The sequence below is a fragment of the Arvicola amphibius genome, chromosome 5, assembly GCF_903992535.2.
Source record: "Arvicola amphibius chromosome 5, mArvAmp1.2, whole genome shotgun sequence".
Taxonomy (NCBI): domain Eukaryota; kingdom Metazoa; phylum Chordata; class Mammalia; order Rodentia; family Cricetidae; genus Arvicola; species Arvicola amphibius.
In genome coordinates, this window is record NC_052051.1 from 32,953,417 (window position 1) to 32,972,138 (window position 18,722).

The 18,722-nt window shown below is 43.9% G+C and overlaps 1 protein-coding gene across 2 annotated transcripts in view; it reads right to left on the reverse strand.

The window, feature by feature from the left end:
• The window catches only part of Pcsk2 (proprotein convertase subtilisin/kexin type 2), a 228,872-nt gene that overhangs the window by 19,278 nt on the left and 190,872 nt on the right, over nt 1-18,722 (reverse strand). For both annotated transcript variants that reach the window (XM_038331506.1, XM_038331505.1), the window contains 2 exons: nt 11,889-11,977; nt 4,474-4,649 (listed from right to left, as the gene is read on the reverse strand). In XM_038331506.1, coding sequence (XP_038187434.1) covers nt 4,474-4,649; nt 11,889-11,977 — 265 coding nt within the window. The remainder of the gene's footprint in view (nt 1-4,473; nt 4,650-11,888; nt 11,978-18,722) is intronic.

Here is an 18,722-nt window from a genome sequence, read left to right on the forward strand (position 1 = left end):
ACAAGGACAACACTGTTGCTATTTACAGGGCGAGCGTGGAGTATAAACTTCTAAGACAGAAGGAAACCAAGGAGGTGTTGGTGAGCAGCACGTTCTCTGGAAGGAAGTCAAAGCTCTATTTACCAACTTCCATCCCTGATTTCAAGCTCTAGGTGTGATGTCATCAGGGGCAGCTCCATCGTGGCACCGACTATGCAGGGACACCTCTGTCATTAAGATTAACCTCCTGAAGTCCCATATCCACTTTGGCAGTTCTACTGGTGTCATTCCTGGTCAGCTCATGTTTAGGCAGTCATGCTGGGGAGACTTTGTGGATGTAGGTTCTAAAGTTACTAGGTGACAAACCTCACAGCAAACTCCCTGGTCCTCCAGCTCTCACAACCTTTCTGGCCCCTCTTCCACACCTGATCTCTGAACTGTAGATGTGGGAGTATCTCTCAGATGTAGACGTGTCTCTCAGGACTAGTCTCCTCAACTCTGTATTTGGATTGGTTGCAGTTTTCTGTGAATTTTTGAGTGCTTGTTCTTGAACTATGGTGCCGAGCACCGCGGCCCCGGTCTGCGCTCTATGCGCTAGACCCCAGTTTGTGAGCTTCGGGCAAGGGGCTGGAGGTTGAGAATACACACGCAGAGACAGACCGACACGCAGACCTTCAAACACTGATGCCAAAGCCCCTCTAGCACCATGGAGGCTTAAATACACTGCAGTTAACGGCCAACAGGTGAAAATCCCATCTTCTGATCCTCTAAGCTAGGCACAGCTTCTAGTAACTTCAATTAGAAGGTTCTAGTAGGGACGAGCAGCTGAAAGCCAGGACTCATTAGTCCCCACACTATGGTACAGAATGAAGGAAGATGTCTTTTGAGTTTGCAAAAGAGAAGAAAAAAAAATACTGTCATCAGATTGACCATCTTGCCTATGAAAGAGAGAACCAGGGGCTATCAAGGTGACCTGGAATAGTGACCAGGTCTTTCCTGGTCAAACAGAGTTTGGCTAAGCCCCCTTTCTGGTCTGTTATAAGATTGAAAGGGTACATTAATTTTCTAGTACTACCATAACAAAGTACTACAAACCGGGTGTTCTAAACAGCAGAAATCAATTGCTGAGCTGCTCCGGAATCCCCTGGAATTTCGTTGAGATTGAAGTGTTGACTTAATTTCTCTCCCCCACCCCCCGACCTTGGAAGAAGGCTCTCACACCCCCTCCTCAGTCTCTGGTGGTTTCCTGGCATCTTGGTATTCCTTGGCTTGCACATGGGTCCTAGGACCTCTGTCTTTATTTTTGTGCAACATTCTCCCTCCGAGCATGTCTGTGGTTAAACACTACCATTTTAATTAATAACTGATGGAGGAGTGTCTATGTGTTACTTTCATTGTTAATAAAAATACTGCCTTGGCCCTTTAAGAGACAGAAAATTAGGTAGGCGGAGTAGACAGAACAGAATTGTGGGACAAAGAAAGCCAAGTTGGGCAGACAATTCAGGCAGTCGCCATAGTGAGTCACCATGATTCTCCTCTTTGAGATGGACGCAGGTTAAGATCTCTCCTGGTAAGCCACACCTCGTGGTGCTACACAGATTACTAAATATGGGTTAAAGGAAGATGTGAGAATTAACCAATAAGAGGCTACAGATAATGGGCCAGGCAGTGTTTAAAAGAATACGGTTTCCGTGTAATTATTTCGGGTGTAAAGCTAGCCGGCGGCCGGGTGGCAGGACGCAGCCCCGCCGCTTCCTACTACAAATAACTAAGGATTTTTATCCTTATTATACTGGCTTAGGGGCCTGACCCACTCAACACGCCTTCATCTTAAATAATTATTTCTGCAATGACCTGAATCTCAAATTAGGCTATACTCTGAAGTTAAGACTTCAAGAGGACGAATGGGGCACACCATTCAACCCTGTTACAGAGTGACATATGGTCTTATAATTCTGTTCAGATCTTTGGCAGAATTCAACGGTACACGAGAGATTTCTCTGTTAGAGGGTAGGGGAGGCCGAATATGCACCTTGTGAGATGTCCCAAGAAGAAGAGAAAAAGAAGGTGTTAGAAATGTCACTGTCCTTGGTCCCTTCCGATTCTGAATCTTTCAGACAGAACCACATTAATTTTGAAACCTAGGCTTGGGGAGGATGTGTCTTCTAATCTGGGGCCAAGATTTCCCTGAGAGCAGTGGGGACAAATGGAACAGAGGCTGCCAGGCTATGACAAGAGAGGATGGGAAGGGGTCTTTCCCTTCCCGAACACATGTTCTAAGGAAGACCAAGGGGTTCTGAAGCCAGAGAAAACAGGGATGAGGTGGCCTAGCATCTGGGTGGAAGAGCCCTAGTGTGGGTTTCCGTACATCTCACAGCTCTCTGGGATCCAGGAGGCCTGACTCTCCCCCAGCTACGTGAGGACCTGCCTGAATCATCTCATTGCTCTTGTTGCTGCTGCCTCCTCTAAAGATTTCCTTCGGCTCAGCTACCCGGATGTCTGTTCCTGTGGCATAGAGATTAAGCAGGACATACAGCTTGGTCACCAGACATCCATAAGACACTGCCACTCCCAGAATGTAAGCTGTTGTCATGCCCTTTCTGTTTAGCGCGGGTGTTTAAGGGGCTATTTTTAGGGTCTTAGTATCTCAGGGTTATGAGGCATGGAGTCCCAAGTCATTGATAGCAACACTCCTCAGCCCTTGAGAGAATCTTGTTAAAATGAAGTCTTGGCCACAGCAGGCAGGCTTGGCCGAGCCATGGCATTTCCCACTACTTTTCCCCCCAGGGCTTGCCAGCGGCCATGCTTGAAGTTCAGTGATGCAAAAACAGCTTGTGAAGACGGTCTGGGAACCGATGCTCAAATCACAAGTACTGTGGTATTTCAGGCCCCAGCAATCCAGAAAAGAGTCAGGGTACCCCCAATGTGCCCTCTCTGAATTCTTGATCCATGGGACCCACAATATCTACAGAGGCTGTGTTCATGCCGTGAGGTCTTAGGGTAGTTGACAAAGGGTCAGCAGTGCATGGGACTGTGGGCAGTTCCCAGAGCCATGACCACATTTTACCAAATTTACATCTCATAATGATCCCAATCCCTTGAAGGATTCTACATATGACTGTTCTCTAGGCAACAAAGCAGGACAGACTGGGTGCAATCACTTGCTGATAGGTTCTCAGGTACAAGGGATTGGAATGGGGTCTTGGCCCAGGAGTGCTTTGCTCCCTGAACCTGGCTCGGGTCCTGGTTAATATGAGGTAGCATTGTTTTGTTAACTATGAAGCTGTGTCTCCTGGTTGCCCTCCCATTGGAGGCTCCAACTTGGTGCCTTCTCTTCGGCTCTGTTCATTGCTGAGGAATCAATGGCCACAAAATTCATTGCTCAGACCTCCTACCATAGAAGCACTGGGGCTTTGCTGGAAGCTCCTGCCCATGGATGCACCATCCAGTGTGGGCTGAGACTCCCACCCAGCTTGTAGGCTGCTTCTGACTTTCCACTGAGCACGTCACGAAGAGGCCAGTGCTGGCCCATTTCTGGCATGCATGGGTGACTTCACATGGAGACAACCTGTCAGCTAAGCAGAAACTCCTTCAGAGTAGGACGACAGTCTCAGAGTCTTCTGCAAATCTCCTCCTCTGTCCCCATCACACAGGTCAGGCCTTGTTCCTGACTCACCTTCTCAGACTCCATTGCCTCTCATCCACATACAATTGCGTGGAATTCCCTCCCATGCACCTCTTGCACGGCTAAACCCAGCACCATGCCTACTTTCCACAGCATCTAAATTGACATTCAGAGTTAGAGACCCATGTTGTGATGGGAGCGGTGGGCTGCATCCCGCCACCCGGCTAGCTTTACCCGAAATAACTACACGGAAACTGTATTCATTTAAACACTGTCTGGCCCATTAGTTTTAGCCTCTTATTGGCTAATTTTTTTTTTTTTTGGTTTTTCGAGATAGGGTTTCTCTGTGGCTTTAGAGCCTGTCCTGGAACTAGCTCTTGTAGACCAGGCTGGTCTCGAACTCACAGAGATCCGCCTGCCTCTGCCTCCCGAGTGCTGGGATTAAAGGCGTGCGCCACCATCGCCCGGCTGGCTAATTTTTACATCTTGTTTTAACCCATATTTAGTAATCTGTGTAGCACCACGAGATGGTGTCTTACCAGGAGAGGAGGGGCATGGCGACTGACTGAGGCATCTGTCTGACTCTGTTTTTTTGTTTTTTTTGTTTTTTTTTTGTTTTTTGTTTTTTGTTTTTTTTTTACAATTTTGTTCTGTCTACTCCACCCACCTATGTTCTGACCTACCGGGGCCAAGCAGTTTTCTTTATTAATTAACCAATGAGAGTAACACATAGACAGATGACCCTCCTCCATCAGACCCACTTCAACCACACCCTGCCACTTTGTCCACTGTATTGTCACCACCACGTCACCCTCCGTGTCCTACCTCGTGGGTGGTGTGGAGCCTTGTGGGGACAGGCATTTCTTTACCTTGTTCACACCGTCAGCCATGGCCTGGAGCGTGAGCTCCCGGGGCCCATCAACCGTCTTCCCGTTGTCTGTGGGGCCCCAGCTGGCACTGTAGATGTCTATCATTTGAGGCATGTGACTGATGGAGGAGGCCTCGATGATGTCCGTCATAAAAGGCTGGTCCAGCATCCGGATACCTGCGCACAGGGGCGAACAGAGAAACAAGATGTTGGTACCTCAGCTCTCAGAAGACGTTGGGGTAGAGAAAAGCTTGGGTCCTGGGAGGACATGGGGACGTTCAGTGCCTCAGAACATCATGGAGTCCGAGGGTCAAAATGGTGCTCAGATCACCCTACCCACTCCTTTCCAGACCTTACTCATGCCTGTTTTTTTTTTTATTGATTTTATTGAGCTATATACATTTTTCTCTGTTCCCCCACTTCTCTCTACTTCCCTTCAATCCTCCCCCATTGTCCCCATGCTTCCAATTTACTCAGGAGATCTTGTCTTTTCTACTTCCAATGTAGATTAGATTCATGTATGTCTCTCTTAGGGTCCTCATTGTTGTCTCATAGGTTCTCTGGGATTGTGAACTGTAGGTTGGTTTTCTTTGCTTTATGGCTAAAAGCCACTTATGAGGGAGTACACATGATATTTGTCTTCCTGGGTCCGGGTTACCTCACTCAATATGATGTTTTCTAGATCCATTCATTTGCCTGCAAATTTCAAAATGTCATTATTTTTTTCTGCTGTGTAGTAATCCATTGTATAAATGTACCACATTTTCCTTATCCATTCTTCAGTTGAGGGGCATTTAGGTTGTTTCCAGGTTCTGGCTATGACAAACAATGCTGCTATGAACATAGTTGAGCACATGTCCTTGTGGTGCAATTGAGCATCCTTTGGGTATATACCCAAAAGTGGTATTGCTGGATCTTGAGGAAGGTTGTTTCCTAATATTCTGAGAAATCACCATACTGATATCCAAAGCGACTGCACCAGTTTGTGTTCCCACCAGCAATGCAGAAGTGTATCCTTTATCTACATCTTCTCCAGCATAAGTTGTCATCAGTGTTTTTGGTCTTGACCATTCTTACAGGTGTAAGATGGAATCTCAGAGTTGTTTTGATTTGCGTTTCTCTGACGGTTAAGGATGCCTAGCATTTCCTTCAGTGTCTTTCAGCCATTTTAGATTCCTTTGTTGAGAGCTCTCTGTTTGGGTCTGTACTCCATTTTTTTTTATTGAATTATTTGCTCTTTTGATGACCAGTTTCTTGAGTTCTTTGTATATTTTGGAGATAAGTTCTCTGTCCGATGTGGGGTTAATGAAGATCTTTTCCCATTCTGTAGGCTGTTGTTTTGTCTTGTTGACCGTGTCCTTTGCTTTACAGAAGCTTTTCAGTTTCAAGCGGGTCCCATTTGTTAATTGCTTCAGTGTCTGTGCTGCTGGGGTTATATTTAGGAAGTGGTCTCCTGTGCCAATGTGTTCAAGTGTAACTTCCCACTTTCTCTTCTATGAGGTTGAGTGCCTCACTCATGTCTCACTTAAGTAATTATTTGAAGAAAAAAATTACTCTCCAAACAAAATTTATTTGAATTCTTACTGGGGGGACACAGTATGAAAGGACATCCTTACTAAGCCTCTAAGTGGGAACACAGCCTCCCATGGTGCAGAATTGACCTTTGTTGATGGGGCCAGGTTTCTAGATGCAGCTGGGACTGGAAAGAAATGACTGACACTTAGCAAGAAGCTCCAGGGTGAAGAGAGCAGGGGATGGGGTGGTACAAGAGGTGAGGAACCATCCATTCATCATAGCTTAGAAGGAATGTGGGGGAAGACAGAGATGGAGCAGGTTAGTATAAACAGTCAATAATGGGGTGCATGATACACTGGGGTATCTTCGTGAATCTGTTTTTCTTTTATGTCTTTTGGACATCATCTTGCCAGGAGGGAGTAGAGCTTGATGTTCAGGATTGAACTGGGCAAATCAGAGCTGCACACAAGGACACAAGGAGAAAGGACCAAGAGAACAAACTCACTGATCATATGACGGTCTGGCTGACCCCAGGGCTGCTTCTAAGTTAACTCACCAGCAGCCAGTGAGATGAGCCAGCTGAATCTGGTCTATACTGCTCTCTGCAAGGCTTTGCCATGTGGGATATGCCAGCGGCACCCTAGAGTGTTGGGAAGCTGAGCTGGTTTTACCCATGGGAACCACTGTGATCTAAATGTGTTTCCTAAAGATTTGTGCTGGGTACTGGATACTCAGTAGCAATATGAGAGCTGAGGGAATTACGTCATTGTGGGAACACTGTTCTTGGAAGGGATTACTGTAGTTCACTTGGGACCTTGTGAATGAGTCGTTAAAACATGAGCAACACCGAGGCTCCCGTTCTCTGGTTTTAAAATTTTGTTTTTCAAGACAGAGTTTCTCTGTGTAGCTTTGGTGCCTGTCCTGGAACTAGCTCTTGTAGACCAGGCTGGCCTCGAACTCACAGAGATCCCTGCCTCTGCCTCCCGAATGCTGGGATTAAAGGCGTGCGCCACCACTGAGTGGCAAGACTGACGAATTCTTAAGAATGAATGTCTGTGTCTGATGTCATTATGTCCGTTAGCGTATTTTCTTCTTCAACAGAAATAACAGGTTCAGCAGAACAAGCAATAAAGGCCAAAGATGGCCATTAATCCCTCTACCTTTGCCTTAACCCCTAAGTCAGGTCATCCATTTATGCCAACTAACATTCAGTTATGAATTGGAGTCTTTTCGTTGGGACGAAGCTCATTTGGATTAAGAATTGTTCTGAACTTTTTAGAGGTTGCATTTTTAAGAAAGCTTAAAAGTACATTTCGCCATGGACCTATGTCTATTCTATTTACTTATGAAATGTAGCCTGTGCACAGTGGTGATGCCTGTAATTTTCTTGCTTTAAGGAGAAAGATCACGTGCTTTCAGATTTGCTTAGTGCTAGACACCCAGGCCTGGGTTCAACCAGCAAGCCAGCAACAATTTGACACCGAGACCACTGGGCTACAGGATAGACTGAACAGAACGTATTTCAAGTGAAATCGTAGGTAGCAAAGAAACAGAGAGACAAACATTTTCTTATTTTAAGGAGAACACTCATATGCTTTTGGATTTACCTGGTACTAATGACCCAGGCTTGAGCAGCCAGCCTCACAAAGAAGAAAGGAGAGGGAAACTTAACAATGGTCCAAGTAGCCCTTGCCTGTCCCACCAGCTGCCCGATGGCAACCCTGCATCTTGGACCCTCTTTCTCTTTACGACTGTGGTTCTGGAGTGTCCCTCCTTCTTCATCCTGTCATGCACCTTCTCTCTGTGCTGAACGGAAATGCAATCGCTGATATGTATTCATTTGACTGCTTCAGCATTGGGAGAGGCAGGGGTGGCTGCAGACCGAGAGTTGAGTTCGTTCATATTCTTGGGGCCAGACTCCTGGCATTTCTGTGAATTATGTTAACCTCAGGAGGACTGAGGCACATATTCACTGTCTGAGATGCAGTATTAATACTGCAAATGACAGCACTATTAGCGATCAAGACACAGGCTAGGGTGACCTGAAGGCTTTTGGGGGTACAGCATCTCCCCAAAGGCTGGACATGGCCTTTCATGGACATGGTTTTCAGCAGCATTAGGCTGACAAACCAGCAAATCATGTTGTTGGGAAGGTTTTTTTTATTTTTGTACATTTACGTATTTATGACTGATAGATTTTAAAGTTCAGTTTTTTCCAATATCCCCCTTTTAGTGTGTGCATGTGAGTGTACCTGTGTATGCATGATGTCTGCATGTATGATGTGCGTATGTGTGTACACACATGGCACGACATGCATATGGACGTCAGAGGGAAAACTTTCAGGAGTCGTTTTCCTCCTTCCCCTCTAGGTTCTGAAGACCGAACTCAGGTCAACAGGCTGTGTGACAAGCTTTTTCATCTCCTGAACCATCTCTCAAGCCCAACCCTTTTGCTGAAGAGGTGAAATATGGTTTAACAGTGAAAATTAAAAATAAGAAAAGAATCCAGGCAGTGGTGGTGCATGCCTTTAATCCCAGCACTTGGGAGGCAGAGGCAGACAGATCTCTGTGAGTTCAAGGCCAGCCTGGTCTACAAGAATGACTTCCAGGACAGGCTCCAAAGCTACAGAGAAACCCTGTCTCAAAAACCAAAAGAAAAAGAAAAGAAAAGAAGGTAATTGGGTTTCCAGTTTATATAATTACTCCCAAGAAAGACACTTTCAAAGTTAATTAGTCTTTCTTTCAAAAATTCATAAAACTAAAGAAATGGTTAAGGAATATCAATAATTAAATTATCAGATACCTTTTGAAATAATTAAAACTTCCAGACTATAACAACAAGTCTGGGACACCAGTCTCCATGTTTGACAACTACTCTTAGAGCTAACCTGGTTGGAACTCTTCCTCTCTCCTTCCTTGTGTGGAGAAACAGTAGTAACAACTGTGTCCTTAAAAATGCCAGAAACAAGAGAGTGTTTTTAGATGTCCCTTTAAGGGGACTTCTGAGGGTCATACAAGCCCCTGAGTGGAAAAAATGAAGACAGAGTTGGTTCCCAGTCATACAGGTTTGCGATTCCATCCTAATTCAGCTTCATCAGTAGATAGTTTCCTAAGCAGGGACACCAGGTGCAAAAGAATCTCAATTTAATAAGATGTGGTCGCCGAGTTTGTGTCATATAGAGATGCAATAATGCGATATGATTACAGAATGCATTGAAGAGCAAAGGGTTTTGCATTGGGCCTGACAGGCAATATGTTGCTGGTTATTATTAGTTTTATAGTTGTCATTATTCAAATATCCATGGATATTTGGACTTTTAGAGCCTTTCTGGGTACCAATATTTTGAGACCCTGAAAATGAGAACCCAGGAAAAGTCACACACTGTATTTTCAACACTACCGGACATCCCTACAGTATATTTGAGAAGCAATGAGCTAGGAGTGTCTGGAGAAGGCTTCTGATTGCTGGGAACTGATCTGATGCAGGCAAAGTTGCAAAGGTTGATGAATCTGGTATGAGGGCCTCTTTCACCTCCTGGGGTGACACTCCACTGGCTTTGTGCCTTTATGTCCCCAGTCTCTCAATTCTACTGATTTACCCATTCTTTCATGAAGTGATCGTGGATATCTTAGTGAGTTTGTTCACTGACTCCCTCCCTCCGCTTCCCTCCATTTCCTTTTCATTTTTTCTCGTAATCAGAAAATAGGATTTGCACCCAGACTGTGAGCCAGAATCTGATCTGGATTCTGCAGTGCTAATATAAGACCAAGTGGACAGACACTGCCTTTGTGGAGACTGTGGTCGACAAGGGAGAAGCAGCAATCAAATGGCCATGTGCGACACAGATGGCTTTAGGTGTGAACTTGCCTGATGAAGGAATCCCTTGGGAATTGCCAAAGCATCGCTTTGGATGTGTCCGTGAGACTGATTCCAGAAGGGCCTGATTGAGCCTGAGTGGCATAAAGGGGTAAGATCTGTCCTCAATGGTAGCAGAAATCACAGCCATACTTTCTAATTCATACTTTACGAGGTTTTACCTAAGTTGCATTTACCCAGAGATGGACTCGTATGTGTTTGGGAAGTTAGCATACAACACACAATATTCACGTGACTGTTAGTGGGTGTTAGCTACTGCACAGAGAGTGTTGGGAGTACTGGTTAACTGTAGAAAAACAGAACGGCTAGTCATCTTAGCATCATAGCTACAGAAGTAGACTCTGGATGTACTGGTGGCTTTGTGTCCAGGTTTGCACCGAATGAAACAAACGTTATGACAGGTTATTTATGACATACTAAGAGTGCTTGAACACCAACAGGAAACACGAGCACAGTCTATGCACTGAAGAAATGGACAGGCAGGAAGCAAATGAAGAGGCGCTTAATGGTCTTCCCCGTCAGAAAATCAATTTTCTATTTCATAATTTCATTAAGTAGCGGAAGTTGGCCTCCTACTCAAGATGCTTCTGATTCAGTCTCTCATGTTCTGAGATAACAGGCCTGTGCCACTAAACTGTGACAGTCTTTTTCTTTCTTCTGTTCAAGACAACTTGAATCAAAACCCACCAAGTGTTCCCACTGTCACGGAACATCTCCAGGATGCCACAGACTAGCAATTATCTTAGTTGACCACCAGGTGGCGCTTCAGCTCTCCATTGCATAGGAAGTTCCTGAAGGAAAATTCTTGGGAAGAGTTAGATTCATTTTTAGTGAAACACACACACACACACACACACACACACACACACACACACACACACACACACACACGACAGCGTTTAGAACTGTCATCCTGATTGAGTAAAATATTTTTCCCACTCAAATTTGTCCTCTTAGGATTACCATGCCACGCTGATTGTAGTTTGTAATATTTGTTCACGTTATGTAGGCTCTGAGAATCAAGCTCAGGTCCTTGTACTTAAAAGGCAAGCACTTTGTCAATGGAAAGTCTCCAGCCCTCCAGATATATTCTTTTGTGAAATTCTGCACCCAATTTCAGGCAGGTGTTTCTGCAAGCACTCTGGAAATAGCTAAGGGTGGGTTTGTAGCACTCCATTTGCTTTATTTAGGCCCCTAGATATGCAGGTGTCAGCACAAAGTAGGCTTAGGATTCAATAGGTTTCTAGGAAAGAAATTATCAAGAAAATTGTTAAAAGGAAAGAGAAACAAGAGCAGGCGACTCAGCTTTAACTGAATTAAGAATCAGTTTGACCCAAAACTTAGAACAATTAGAAAACATTCCATTCTCAGGCATCTTGTTGAAAACTTCTGAGTCTGGTTGCTTTTCTCTCTAAATTTCCATTGACTTTCTGCTCCCACTCCTAAAACCCTTGAAAAGAGAAAAATATAAGCATTGGATCCAGTGAGCCTTCAAAAAGGTTCCTTAGCATGGATCATGTCTCTTTAAGAAGTGATGGATCACGTAAACCAGTTTCCAGGCCACCCGGCATCTTTATAAACAGCCCTCACACACCTCCGTATGCTCTGTAGTCTATATTTGATTCTCATTAAAGTGCTATTGACATTGGCACAATTCTTTAGATTAGCGGCCTTGCATTAATATAAAGTTGAATACCAGAAGTGATCATTTTCGCTGTCAGAAAACAAGACTGTGGTTACTGCTGGGTAGGTATGGGCAACACTTGGGGACAGGGTCATGAGGAGGAGGGCTTTGGGGTCTGGTTGGATTTTGTTAGTTTCACGGGAGTTACATTTGTGAACATCCTTTCACATTTGAGTTACGTGCTTGTGAGCTGCCTATTGCTTAGGGATATTGAAAGCACGTTGTGTACAGGTGGAAATGAAGTGTCTTCCCTATGCTCGCTCCACCTGTGGGTCTCAGAGATCCTGACCAGGGGGATAATTTACTGTCTCGGTGCCTGTCTCTGGCAGGGCTGGCTCACCTGCCACCTTGGAGTTGTATGCCACGCCGACTCCACAGATATTGTTGCTGGCGGCTGCGGAAACTTCCCCTGCACACCTGGTTCCATGGCTGTGGGGAAAACAGACATAAGTTGGACAAATGGTCACACATTTGCAGGGAATTTCTTTAGCTTAGTCTTTAATGGTTCAGTTGAGGTTGAGCCCACCAGTGGCCCATCCAATGTTCCATTGTTCCACTCTGAAGGTCCTTTTATTCTCCCCCACTTTCTCCGGTCAACTTCCTGACCCTAGGTTGTTTCTACTACAAAGAGAACATTACATTATTAACATGACAATTCTTCTTTACTTAAAAATTGGAAGTATCTTCCAGTGGAAAACACGCAGGTTTCCTTAAAAAATGAAGCACAATATAAAATAGGCGTGCGCTGACTGGTGGTTGGTCAGATTGGGTTCCTTGGAAGGACTAGGACCCGTGTGTGGGTAGTTACTTTCAAGGGTGTCTCAGCATACAGGACTGAGACACTGCCTCTCAGTGATGGAGTGATGGCCACTCGCTGTCCCTGAACTAGCTTTCTGCTTTGACACAGCAATAAAAATGCACATTCTGATAGCGTTTTGGAAAAGAAGAAGTTAAATGACCCATGTTTTCAGGTTAGATATGATCTTAGACATAAAAGACTCCAAAGAAGCCACCAGAAAACTCTGAGGCAATAAATAAGAATCCAGCAAAGTAGTAGGATGCACAATTAGAATACAAAATCCATTAGCTTTTCTTAGACATCAATGACAAACACACCAAGAGAGGAAATATGGAAACAATCTCAACAACCAAAACAACAACAACACAACAACACAACTACAACAGCAGCAACAAAACAACCACTACAGCAGTAACAACACAACAACACAACTATAACAGCAGCAACAACAAACCAAGTTCTAAGTTAATTTAACCAAGAAGATATAATTCTATATTGAAAACTTTAAAAGCCTGAAGAAACAGGGTCTTACTGTTAGGTTCTGGAAGGTAAGCAATAGGATTGTCAATAACCTAATTGCCAATTTTTTGGGGGGCCTATGTACCCCATTGGTCAACAACTCAAAAAGAGGTAGCTCATTCCTGGGACTGGGATTCTATTTGGTAGCATATGGAATCTAATTTGAGGTATTGTCCCCCCCATTATAAGTAATTTAAACTTTTTATACATACACATGTGAGCAGTACATATTGTTCCATAGATGCTTGCTTGTTTGTGTTTGCTGCTGCTTATGTTTGTGTTTGCTGCTGCTTAATTCATAATAGTTAAGAAATTAAATCAATTTATACGTTCATCAACTGACAGATGGCGAATGAAAATGTGGTACAGCTACCGTATGGGATTCTATTAGGGTGGGAGAAAAAATAAAATTATGAAAATTTCAGATAAATGAATGGCTCTGGAAACAATTATATTGAGTGAGTTAACTCAGACACAGAAAGACAAACACTGCATGTTCTCCTTCATATGAAGTCCCTAGTTTCTAACTTGTAATTTTGTGTGCTTAATTGGAGTACCTTTAGGAACCAGGACTTTAGAAAGAGGGTACTGAGAAGGGCTGCCTGAAGACAGGGTTAGTAGAAATAGGTAATATAAAAGTAGAGAGGGGGATACTTGGAGTAGGAAGGTTTAAGGGGTTGGATGATAGGGAGACAAGAGGATGGGGGTTAACCAAAATGAAGGGGATACAAAAACAAATATGGACATCTACTATCTTGTAACTAAATTAAAAAGGGATTTATATGAAGAAAGAATTTCAAGGGAGATGCCTTGCATGGCTGGAGAGGCCTGCTCCCAGAAGCCATAGGCTGTTGAACAAAAGCTCCTGTGCCAGAAGTCAGCTCCCTGGGAGCTGATGCTCACAGAGAACCCAAAGGCCACACCACCAACCGTACAGGCTCCTGATAGTCCTCTTAGTTCCCCACCATAACTGGATGGAAAGACCTTACTGCTGAAGACACCATACAGCTTGGCTGCTTGGTGTAGAGAAATCAAGGCGGGACTGAGCTAGACGCGTCCTCCACGCTGGCTAGCTTTCACAGTCCTGAAAGATGCTATGCAGAACACTGGAGGAGAAAAAGCATCAGCCGTCTTACTTGCCTGCGAATCCTCTGATCCATGGGACCAACCCTGGGGAATATGGGATCACTCGTGCAATAGTGATATTATTGTTATGGGGGTAGCAAATTGCTCGCAGGTTGTATCTGAGGCCTTCTCTGCAGGAAGGAATATATATCGGGTACTAGAAACCTGAACAAAAACCCATGCTGGGAGAAACCATAGCTCCGGAGGGTGGGAATGGGGAACTGTGTACTGTTGTTTAGGTAAGCGGATACAGTATCAAACTGCCTTTTAGATGTTTGCTTCTAGCCACAGACAAATTCTACTCTCACCTTTGATCAGAGAAACCTCTTTTCCGTGAATGGGGTTTAATATGGAGACTTGCGGCTGTTTTCAGTGATGAGAATAAATGGCTAAGCCAGGCAGTGCTGACAACGAGAAAGAATCTATGGGATGGTCAGTGGGGCGTACACTGTTAATACCAGCACTCAGGAGGCAGAGGCGGGAGAATTTCTGTAAGTTTGAGGCTGATATGGCCAACAGAATGAATTCTAGGATAGCCAGAGGTACACAGAGAAACCCTGTGCTTTAAAACAAACAAAATCTGTGTCTTCAAATTACCAGTTATCAAGGGAAATCAGGAAGACTTGGCAAAAGCAACCTGATGCAGTCTGTGAATTTGCTGTTCAGTAATTTCTGGCACGCTAGAAAGCTTGTCTGTTTTCTGACACGGTATGCTCATGACATGGATGTTCTCGCTCCCCTGCACTGAAGGAAAATCTTTCTGAAGTTCATTTTCACTTGGCCAATTTACTGTCTCAAGAATTTCAGAAGGCAAGGAGAAAATACCTACAGTTTGGCTGGCCTCCTAGTGAAGATCAATGGGGCAAGTGGCCAGGGTCGTGCACACGTGGCTTTGCCGAACTGAATTATCTACCACATTTTGGCCATGACCCTGGCAGTGTGATGCTCTCATTCCTCCCATGAGAAAGTGAAGTGTATTTTCCCCGACTTTGAATCTGGTATGGTCTTGCAACTTGCTTTAGCAGAAGAAAGTGGTAGAAGTCATAAGCCAGTGGGGACTCGGGTGGAATGTTGTTGTTTGAGTGTGAAATGTTTCTCATAGGCACACAGATTAAACACCAGGTCTCCAGTTGGTGGCGCTGTTGAGGAGGTGGAGACTCTCTGGAGGAAGTGAGTCATTGAGAGCAGGCCACTTCCTGTTCACTTTCTGCTTTTGTCAGTGTAGATGCAACATGGCCAGCCAGGCTCCTGCCACCTGCTGCCACGGTAGACTACATCCTTCTGGACCTGTGAGCCAGAGTAACTCCTTCTTCAAGTAGCGTTCATCATGGTATTTTATCACAGCAATAAGAAAGAAACTATGACACAACTTCCCATTTTTGTAAAAACCAATGAGTGTGGGTGTTATTGTTTAATTTGCATTTTCCTTCTTACTAGTGAGATAATGCTAATAATATTTTCTGCATTTCTTAAAAATTAAATTAATGAATCAATTTTAAAATAACAGATACAATTGTATGTATTCCCCGAGTGGTGAGGGATAATTGTCTGTATTCGGCCAATCAGCGTTTATTTAAAACATGATTGACAGAATACAGACAATTATCCCGTCATGTTACACCCTGAGTGCAATGTATTGTTTTGAAATCTGTGTGTACTGTGGAATGAGTGAGGACAGAGAAATGCATCCTTGAGTAGAGCGATGATGCTCACTATTTTAATCTGAGTTCTGGGTGACTTGGTGACACAGCATCACTGTGGTAATAAAACAAAAATGCATCAAGCAGTCTAGAGAGCACATCAGGGTTCACTGTGGGGAACTGAAGGTCCAACACGTATCAGCGTGGCTGAAGTGAAGCTTTCTTGAACAGCCTGCATCAGCTCCTGGGGTGTCCAAGGGACAACATGAGGCTCTGCCTCCCAACTTTCTGAGTGCTGGGGCAGGCACTCTCTCTTCTCCCGTATACTCCGCTGACTTTTAGCATCTCCTTCATCCTTCCAGCCTAAAGCATGCTTCCCCTTTTCATTTTTCTTCCCTTCTCTTATTCTTCCTCCTCTTTTTTCTTCCTCCTTCCCCTCATCCTCCTCTTGTTTTCTTCTTTTTGTTGCAGGGGACAAGGCCTTGAACTATATAACCTAGGATGGTCTGGAACTTACCTTGTCGTACAGACTGGCCTTAATTCGTGCTAATCCTCCCGTCTAGTCCTCTCAAACACAGATGTAAGGATTACAGATATAAGCCATCATGCATAGCATCAAAACATCTGTCTCTAAACATACTATACTGAAGCATGCTGTAACACATTCTAGACTGGATGCCAGCAATGACTCTTCCCTGCATTGGTGAAGACTATGGGCTTGGGACTGTGCTAAAAATACTATATAAGTTATCATATTTAACCTTCAAAAAGGTCCGTTATTCTCTCCATTTTAAATAGAGAGGCATAGAACCACTGGGCCACTTCTCAATTAAGAGGCAGAACCACAATTCAAGTATCTATTTCCAACTTCTGATTTTATTCTTGCCCCTGCTATCATCTAGTCCCAACTACCAGAACTGTGAGACAAAAGTGAGATGCTTAATTTTATTTATCATCTTGACTGGTGTAAATCTTTTAATTTATGAAATATTTTAATCATCACAACAGTTTTGATGAATAATACAATATCTCTTATATAACCACCATATAAGCCTAGCAAAACCAAGTATTTTCCAGACTTCAGAGTTTTTAAGTCTTTGTACGTGTGATGGAAATTTTCCCAACATCATTCCTTCTTTACTTCCTTGGACATTCATGATTCGACTATTTTTGGTAATGAGAAGTAGTCCACTTATAATACGTTGTAAATTATTTATCCATAGTTGGATGTAGGTATTTTATTAATGATTTTCTTGACTATCACACATCATTTGAAAAGGAAAATTCTTGTATATGGCTTTCTCATGCCCACGAGGGAGAGTTTGTCTGGGGAGTAGAAATGGACCTGGATGGTGTGGTTATGAACTGTCTTCTGCACTGTGGGAGTGTTTCCAGTGCTCAATATCTTTGTCAACACTTAATGTTGTCAAGCTTTACTGCCACGCCCATCTCTTTAGGGTGAAATGGAATTTATAGCTTCCTTTTAAGTTTTTATCATCATGAGCAAAGCTGTATTTTCCATATGCTTAGTTTTCTCAGGGTTTCTCTTCTGTTAATTACCTATTCATAGCCTTGGTACCCTTTCTCCCCATCGAGATGTTCATCTTCTGTTAAGCTTATTTGTAGCTGTTCTTTATGAATACTGATTATTACTCCTTTTCTTATACAATTTGTTGCATAGGCCTTTTAGTTTGTGGCTTGACTTCCAACTTTATTTACTATTGCTTTTGCTAAACAAATTTTTAAAAATTTAATATTTTTAAATATTTTAAAAATTTTATCATTTTTTTTGGCTTAGAGTCTTGTTTAAGAAGATCATCTGATGTTGGGATCTAGAGATATTTCCCACATCTAATTCTAGGTTCATGCATATTTAAGACTCTATTTGTGCTCAGAATGTAGGATGGATGCCTAGTTTCCCTCAGACACTAGTAGCAAACACCAATCACTGACTGCCACTGTGCTAGTTTTCATTCTTATTGCTGTTTCAATCATGCCATGAATTTCTTTTTATGTCAGGTCTGTCTCTGCGCTCCTTATTCTGCTTTTTATTTTTTTGTCTTTTAAAATGTTTTTATGTGCATATGTACATGCCTGAGTGTGTATATTATATGTGCAGAAACCTACGGATGTCAGATTCCCTGAAACTTACATGTGGTCGTAAGCCTGTAATTTTAATATTATTCTTATTGGTCATGGGCATTCCTGGGGTCTGGTACACCTTCTGAGGTCATGTTGGTGTCCAAGAGCCATGCTGTAGCTGTGCCAGGGTGATTTGGATGAACTGTGCTGATACCTGGAGTCATGGTGACCTCCTGGCCCATGCTGCTGCCGATGGCCATGTCTGGGTCCATGATCCCATATCAGCTGGGGTCTATGTTAATGTCTGTTGTGTAGCCCATGTTGCTACCAAAGGCCACAGGAATGCCTAGGTCTGCGCTGTCATCTGTGGCCATATTGGTATCTGGGGGCCCTGCTGCCACTGGGGTCAAGCCTGTCTGGGTGGTTCATGCTGCCGACTGCGGCATGATGACGACCAGGCCTGAGCTGCAGCTGAGGGCCAGGTATGATTTTGTATTTTGTTGACTGGGTCCATAGCCCTGCAGCAGCCAGGGACTCTGTTGATGTCCTTGACTTCAGTTGCCACCGAAGTTTGGGTAGACGCCTGGAGTCAGGTCAGCTATCTGAGTTTATGTTGGTGTGCTGTCACTTGAGGCCATGGTGGCATCTGAACCTAAGCTGTGGCTGAAGGCCACATCTGGTTTTGATTTGGTTGGGTATATTCCCCCCTCCCCCGGCATTTGGAATTTTGGGTTGCAGAAGTTTGACCTAATCCCTCCCATTTTATTTCCTACCTCCCCCACCCCCAGCTCTATTTCCTGGGTATTGTTTCTTTGATTTGCTCTAGTTGATTCTTTGGTTGTATCACATCCAGGCCCTATGATGGGGTTCAGGGTTCTAGATTCACAGAATATGCAGGAGAAGGCAGATTTAGCAAGGCAGCGTGCAGCTTGGGTAGTTTCTGTGCAACCGTTTTGTCCTCCGTTCTCCTTTTCTTCTGACTCTTTAGAGAGCCAGAGTTTCATGGTAG